This window comes from Mangifera indica, chromosome 20 (assembly GCF_011075055.1).
Source record: "Mangifera indica cultivar Alphonso chromosome 20, CATAS_Mindica_2.1, whole genome shotgun sequence".
In the NCBI taxonomy this organism is placed as follows: Eukaryota; Viridiplantae; Streptophyta; class Magnoliopsida; order Sapindales; family Anacardiaceae; genus Mangifera; species Mangifera indica.
Window position 1 is genome coordinate 10,744,655 of NC_058156.1, and position 7,656 is coordinate 10,752,310.

The 7,656-nt window shown below is 36.8% G+C and overlaps 2 protein-coding genes across 2 annotated transcripts; one reads left to right on the plus strand and one right to left on the minus strand.

The window, feature by feature from the left end:
• Positions 1-83: 83 nt before the first annotated feature.
• Positions 84-4,912, plus strand: LOC123204720 (kinesin-like protein NACK1). The gene is made up of 15 exons (XM_044621519.1): positions 84-243; positions 474-750; positions 874-960; positions 1,044-1,144; positions 1,268-1,384; positions 1,504-1,585; positions 1,677-1,744; positions 1,835-1,894; positions 1,983-2,107; positions 2,217-2,415; positions 2,515-2,625; positions 2,711-2,803; positions 2,895-3,854; positions 3,937-4,259; positions 4,363-4,912. Exons 2-15 carry the CDS (start codon positions 510-512, stop codon positions 4,688-4,690), a joined length of 2,895 nt encoding a protein of 964 aa, XP_044477454.1. The 5' UTR covers positions 84-243; positions 474-509; the 3' UTR covers positions 4,691-4,912.
• Positions 4,913-5,721: 809 nt separating this feature from the next.
• On the minus strand, positions 5,722-6,404 carry LOC123204722 (non-specific lipid-transfer protein 2-like). The gene has a single exon (XM_044621521.1). The coding sequence runs from the start codon at positions 6,386-6,388 to the stop codon at positions 6,044-6,046; it is 345 nt and encodes a 114-aa protein (XP_044477456.1). The 5' UTR covers positions 6,389-6,404; the 3' UTR covers positions 5,722-6,043.
• Positions 6,405-7,656: the final 1,252 nt, after the last annotated feature.

A 7,656-nucleotide genomic window follows, 5' to 3' on the forward strand; every position in this document is an offset into this window, starting at 1 on the left:
ACCCAATGAAATATTCCGAGAAATTAACAACTAGCCGTTGGTAACCTAAATTCAAATCTCATTAGTAACAGCTTTTCATTTCATTTCATAAAGACAAAATCGAAGCCTCCCTTTCACTCTCTCTTTCTGTTTCACAATCCATTATCAGTTCCATTTCTCTTTCCCTGTGCTTGTTTGGTTGCTTACAAGCTCACTGTTCAGATCTGAGCCTTACCCAGATCGCCATTTCACTTGATTCTTTAAGTGAGTACAAAAGTTTGCATTTTTGTTTAGTTTCAGATAAAAAATTGATTTCATTAATTTACTTTCCTTTTAGAAGAAAACGGGAGATTGTTATTAAGTTGAATCCAATTTTGACTTTTTTTCAGTAAAAATTTTCCATCTATGAACAGAATCTGTGTTTATGTATTTTCCTTTTAGGGATTTATACAATCGATTGTCTTTAATTTTGGAAACATGGTTTTGATTTGCAGCTTCTTTTGAGTAAATAATTTAAAGTAGAGAAGAAGATGACGGTGAGGACTCCAGGAACCCCAGCTTCAAAGATGGAGAAGGCGACACCTGTGTCGACACCTGGGGGACCAAAAGCAAGGGAAGAGAAGATTGTGGTTACTGTAAGGTTAAGGCCTCTTAATAAAAGGGAACAATTAGCCAAAGACCAAGCGGCTTGGGAGTGTGTTGATGATCACACTATTGTGCATAGACCACCGCCTCAAGAACGCGTGCCTCAACCTGCTTCTTTTACATTTGGTGAGTTTTATGGCACTAATTTAGAGTTTCTCTAACGTTACTGGGATCTTGTTTTTGAGCATAAATTAATGTTACTGGGATTTTGCATTCTGCTAATTTTATGAATGTTTTTCGGTTTTACAGATAAAGTATTTGCGCCTGCCTGTTTGACTGAAACTGTATATGAAGGAGTGAAGAATGTTGCTTTGTCTGCTTTAATGGGCATTAATGGTGATGAACTGGATAAACTTATTTGAAAATGGTGTTTATCTGGCTTTTGATCTTATTAATTTATGAGAATTTGGCTATTGCAGCTACTATATTTGCATATGGGCAAACCAGCAGTGGGAAGACATATACAATGAGAGGAATAACAGAGAAAGCTGTTAATGACATCTATAACCATATAATGAATGTAAGATATATTACAATCTAGAGGAAGATAGGCTTTTTAAATTCTGTTTCAATAATGTGATTGGTTGCACTGAGAGAAGGTTGTGTGGTCTTTAAGTTAATGTTTGTGTTGGTATAAATCCAGACCCCTGAGAGAGATTTCACAATCAAGATTTCTGGACTAGAAATCTATAATGAGAATGTCAGAGACTTGTTAAATTCGGAACCTGGCCGTAATCTCAAGCTTTTAGACGATCCAGAGGTACTGCTACTATAAGTTCTTTTTACTTGTGCTAATGAAGCGCTTGTGCTTCTGACATTTTTCCCCTTTTCCTGCTTATTCCTCTCATTCATTGTACATTTTGCAATCTCTGTTTACAGAAAGGTACTGTGGTTGAGAAGTTAGTGGAGGAAAGAGCAAATAATGATCAGCACTTACGACATCTGATCAGTATTTGTGAAGGTAATTTGGTGAAGCTACTGATTTGATTTGAATCAACTGTTGACTCCAGAACGTGCTAAGCAGTTGACTAATTGTTCTTTCTGTATTGTAGCCCAAAGGCAAGTTGGTGAAACTGCTCTGAATGATACTAGCTCTCGGTCACACCAAATAATAAGGCTGGTAAACTTTATGGATGGTTATTTCTGTTATTGAATGGAGATCACAATATTTGTAGTTTAACTGATGTGAGGGTTTGGATTGAAAATGCAGACCATAGAAAGTACACTCCGAGAAAATTCAGATTGTGTGAGATCGTTTGTTGCAACCTTGGTAAGATTTCATGGAATCCTCAACTTTCTTTTATACTATTGTATGATTATTATTTTTTTGATCTTACTGTTGGATCAATGACTTGCAGAACTTTGTCGATTTAGCTGGAAGTGAACGAGCCTCACAGACGCATACAGATGGTGCTAGGCTCAGGGAAGGCTGCCATATTAACCTTAGCTTGATGACTCTTACTACTGTAATCAGAAAGCTCAGGTCAGAATCTCCCATTGAATTTTCTTTTATTGCTCTAGTTTGGTGACTTTTTCATTGAAGCAATTAATTGAGTTTGATTTTTGTCTTGATGAACTGTTTCTATATGTAGTGTTGGAAAAAGAAGTGGCCATATTCCCTATCGAGACTCAAAGCTTACTCGTATATTACAACACTCTCTTGGTGGGAATGCACGTACTGCCATCATTTGCACTTTAAGTCCAGCTCTAAGCCATTTTGAGCAATCTCGAAATACTCTCTTTTTTGCCACCCGAGCAAAAGAAGTGACAAATAATGCACATGTGAATATGGTATTAATTTGATAGTCTCACCTTGTTTTAGTATTTCCAATGGATTGCAAATAAGGCCTTCAATATTAACTTAACCTCTTCTATTGAAAATGTTATTAGATTGTTTCAGACAAGCAACTAGTGAAACATCTGCAGAAAGAAGTAGCAAGATTGGAAGCAGAGCTGCGCTCGCCTGATCCATCAAAGGAAAAAGATCTGAAAATTCAGCAGGTAAAATTCTTATGCTGGTTTGGCCTTGTTTCAGGACTGAAAAAGAGAGTAACTGTAGTTCTTTTTGTGTTATTATTATGTCTAGATGGAGATGGAAATGGAAGAACTAAGAAGACAAAGAGATATGGCGCAATCTCAGGTGGATGAGTTACGCAAAAAACTTCAGGAAGATCAGCAGGTTTTTCTATCCCTTTTATGTGTCTTAGGTTCTCTCTCCTTCTCCTGGTCAATTGGAATTACTCACTCATTTTTGTATGATAATGATTCAGGCTTTAAACCCGGTAGAATTACCCTGCCCATCTGTGAAGAAATGTCTCTCTTACTCTGATGCATGGTCACCAAAACTTGATGGCAAGGAGCTTGGCCGTGGTGATAGAACAAGGAAAATGATGTTAAGGCAGTCTATGAGGCAATCCTCAGCTGCTCCTTTCACTCTGATGCATGAAATCCGCAAGCTTGAACACCTCCAGGAACAGCTTGGAGCTGAAGCAAACCGAGCTCTTGAAGTGCTACAAAAGGAAGTAGCTTGTCACAGACTGGGTAATCAAGATGCAGCTGAGACAATTGCTAAGCTGCAGGCAGAAATAAGGGAAATGCGTTCTGTTAAAATTGATAGAGAGGAATTTGAAGTTGGAAGTGTAATTGCTCCTAACAAGAGTGTTAGTGCTAACCTCAAGGAAGAAATAACAAGACTTCATTCACAGGGTAGCACCATTGCTAATCTTGAGGAGCAACTGGAAAATGTTCAGAAGTCCATAGATAAACTAGTAATGTCTCTTCCAAGCAATAGTATTCAACAATCTGACAGTGAGGTGCTTCCCAAAGCTAAGAATCAATCAAAAAAGAAAAAATTACTTCCTCTAGCTGCAAGTAATGTTGTCAATCGGCAAAATTTTATAAGATCTCCTTGCTCTCCTCTATCAACATCTCGGCAAATTTTGGATTCTGAGATTGAAAATAGAGCTCCAGATAATGATGACATGGTATCCAGTGAGACTGTGCAACAATATGAGAAAGAGACTCCCACAAAGAGTGAGGAAAGTGGAGATGTATCATCAAAGGAAGGCACTACAGGTTATCGGCGTTCAAGTTCAGTTAATATGAAGAAAATGCAGAAGATGTTTCAGAATGCAGCTGAGGAGAATGTAAGAAGCATAAGAGCATATGTAACAGAACTAAAAGAGCGTGTGGCAAAACTGCAATACCAAAAACAGCTACTTGTTTGCCAGGTATCTAATTGCATTCTTGTAAACATCAAATATATTTCAATATATTCATACCGAAAGAACTGCACTTGTGTGATGCCTCCAGGTGCTTGAGATGGAAGCAAATGAAGCAGCTGGATACAATGTGGAGGATGAAGAGAATACAATTGAGCCACAGGAACCCCAAGTTGCATGGCATATAACTTTTAAGGAGCAAAGGCAGCTTATAATTGAGTTATGGGATGTCTGCTTTGTCTCCATTGTTCACAGGACACAGTTTTATTTGTTATTCAAGGGAGATCCGGCTGATCAAATATACATGGAAGTGGAGCTTAGGCGCCTCACTTGGTTGCAGCAGCATTTGTCAGAACTAGGAAATGCAAGCCCAGCTCATGTGGGAGGCGAACACACCATCTCTCTTGCATCAAGGTAAATGACTCCCTTGACGGAAAAATTATTGGACAAGGAATTTACTTTTAGATGTTCAACGTAACTGAGAAATTCGATTAACTAGTTTGTTCTAAATTTGCAGTGTTAGAGCATTGAGGCGAGAAAGGGAGTTCCTTGCCAAGAGGCTGACCTCGCATTTGACAGAAGACGAGAGAGATTCATTGTATATGAAATGGAATGTTCCGCTTGAAGGGAAACAGAGAAAACTGCAGTTTGTTAACAAGCTTTGGACAGATCCTCATGATGCCAAGCATATACAGGAGAGTGCTGAGATAGTGGCAAAGCTTGTAGGATTTTGTGAAGGGAGCAACATGCCAAAGGAGATGTTTGAGCTCAATTTTGCTTTACCAACAGATAAGAGGCCATGGATAATGGGCTGGAACAATATTTCAAACCTTCTACATTTGTGAGAACCTACATTCCTTTTTCTATTTTTGTAATTATTTCCCATTTAGAACATGTAAATGAATTCAGAGGTGTGATTAATGGGAACATAGTTATTTTTGTAGTCTTCGAATTTCAATAATAGAGTTCAATTCATTTGTTTTTTCATCTGAAATCTTGTAATCTATTCTCCTAGTTTCTGCGGATTGTGCTAGTGGGAACCTTTCTAATAGAATTCAATTTATTCATGTTCTTACCGTTGCTAGAGTAGTCTTATATAAAATATCTTTGGTTTAATAGCCCAACCCACTTTGGACACAGAGTTTATCATGGTTTTATTTTTGCGTTTTACTATTCAAAATACATCTTGATAAGTTAAGAAACTCATCAACTATTTAACGAGTTTTATCTAGAATGTCAAATTTAAAGAACTATCTTTCAGGATTACATGGTACCTACTCATCTGTATGCTTCGGTTGCCACTTTTTGAGGATTTCTTTAGACGGGCAAGAGCAGTTAAGGACGGTTTTTGGCATTTCATTGTCTACTGCTGCATGTATTATATGAGCACTTGAGACTATTTCTATGTTACTGAAATGTTTCTATGTTTATTCTTATGTGAGTGGATTATGAAAAGCTATAGGTGCTGGTCCATTCAGTCATCATCAGCTTAATATTCACTTGAAACACCATAGGAGCTTGTCGATTCAGTCATTATCGGATGAATTTTCAGAAGGTCCAATCATGCTCCAATGGTGGCCCCTTACCATGGACTTTGAGGTTGTGGAATATTTTCTTCTTTCTTACTCTTTTCAAACTTTTAACTGAGAACTCCAGATCAATTGTAATAATCCTCTTAAAAGACATATCCCTAAACGAAATATGTACTCGAAGAGATGTGCCGGCTTAAAAGTCCTTATTTTCATCAGACATTAAAACATGATTTAAGCTTTCATCACTTATGCGTACAAAATTGTGTGAAACACAAACAATTGAAATATGAGGAAAACACAAAAATACCCTTAGGCGAACTTGTGAGTGCTACACCAATCTCAGATATCAGAGGACAACACTTATAATTAATTTCATTATAAAATACTGCCATGGCAACAACTAGTAGTATACAACATAACCACACCAAAGACTGAAATCAGTGACATGAGACACCATGACTGAAAATCATTCTCATTACCACTAATGCCTCTACTACACTTACCATTTTAAGATACACCACCACACCAGACTCATAATTATAACAATAAAATTTCTTAATTTCTCTCCAACATTCTCTTTTCACAAGATTCTGCAGCAAGATGCATGAAGCAGAGAGAAATGGAGAGAAAGTAACCTTCAAAGGTTAAATATAGTGATCAATTAATCTAGCACTTTGGGAAGGGAGTGCCACAAGTGCTGGCAACATTCCTTGCATTTGGAGTATTAACAAACTTCCTCAGGTTTGGGTTCTTGAGATACTGGCAGAGACAAGGCTTTTGCTCCTTGATCTTGCTGCAGCATAGCTTAGATGGCGGGGTTTTAGATGTGATGGCACTCACACAGGAGCTCAGCTCTGTTGGGCTGCATGTCACTGCCACTGAAACCTGAGCTTCAGCCATAAGTAGCAGCACTAGAAGAGAGCAAATTGCTGCATATGAGGCCTTCATTTTCAGTAAGCTTGGGTGGTCAAATGCTCTCTTGTATTTGTGTGTTCTTGTGAGTGGTGCCATTTGGCTTGGTTTCCATGCTAATTTATAGGTGGGAAATCGGTGAAAATCAAGAATCTGCAAAAGAGAAAGAAAAAGTGAAAGGCATTTTCATATCATTATACTATTGTTTGGGCCGGTGAACAAAGTAAAAGCAAATGGAAAAACCTGGAGTTTGGCCCCACAGGTTCGGCGCATCTTTATCAAGAAAGGAAAATGCATATATTCTTTTTGACTACAAATTGTACAAGCTACCAAGCAAGCTAACAAAATTCTTGATTCAATGATATCAAATTCATTTCATACTCATTTGTATGTCATTTGAAACTTGAAAGATTACCAGAAGTGTTATGTGGAAACATGGGAAACAAGTAATGAAAGCAAACAAACCAAATGCAATGCAAGAGCAAAAGAACACTAAGAATTTACGTGGAAACCCAAAATCGAGAAAACACACAAGTAGAGGATGGAGTACTCACTATACCGAAGTTTTAATTACAAGGAGAACACAACAAAGTGATAGCTATTTAGAATATCAAACACAAAATTTTAAGACCCTAGCCACACACTTAAGCATTCCTTAAAACCTTAATAAAATTTGCAAACAATTGTTTCAAATCGTTTCTTTGGTCGTTATCTATGCTTCTCAAAATTGAAATTTTAGGTGAAACGTCAGTTCTATTATTGAAATATCTGTTCTTCAACCTAGAACATCTATTCTAAAATTTGGGTCACTACATCTGATATGAAGTTTTATTGTTTGTTTTGCATAATTTTGGGTTGAAATTAAGTCAATCAAAATAGGCAAGGTTGTGATATTTGGCTTAGAATTAGAAATATTTTTTTTGTTTGTAGTTTAGTTGGGGGCTACTTAATTTGGCAAATGCACGCTAGCATCATAACAACAATAGTGCTATAAGCATCATCTCAAAAACTTATCGTAACAAGTGTGCACTCAAATAATATGCATAATTTTTTATTAATAAAACAAGAGAAAAAAATGTTAGGTATATATAAGCATCACATATTACTTGAGAATGATATAAAAAGATTGGTTATATAATCTATGAGCTTTTAAATATCAAGAATACATTTTGGGTTAAAAAACTTAATAATATAGCAAAATTACAGGACTATTGGACCAGGATGTTACAGTTGCTCTTTCTTACTATTTCATATCATGATAGTATGATCACGTACTAACTTGATAACATTTTTTTTACCCAACAAGCCTGCAAAATCAAGTATGGTTAGCTTGAGATTAACCATGATTAATTACAGTAACCCAATTA

Coding starts and splice junctions, on each gene's coding strand:
- LOC123204720 (XM_044621519.1), top strand. CDS start 510: ATGACGGTGAGGACTCCAGGAACCCCAGCTTCAAAGATGGAGAAGGCG. Junction 1,385..1,503: donor AGCTTTTAGACGATCCAGAG/GTACTGCTACTA, acceptor CTCTGTTTACAG/AAAGGTACTGTGGTTGAGAA. Junction 1,745..1,834: donor CACACCAAATAATAAGGCTG/GTAAACTTTATG, acceptor TTGAAAATGCAG/ACCATAGAAAGTACACTCCG.
- LOC123204722 (XM_044621521.1), bottom strand. CDS start 6,388: ATGGCACCACTCACAAGAACACACAAATACAAGAGAGCATTTGACCAC.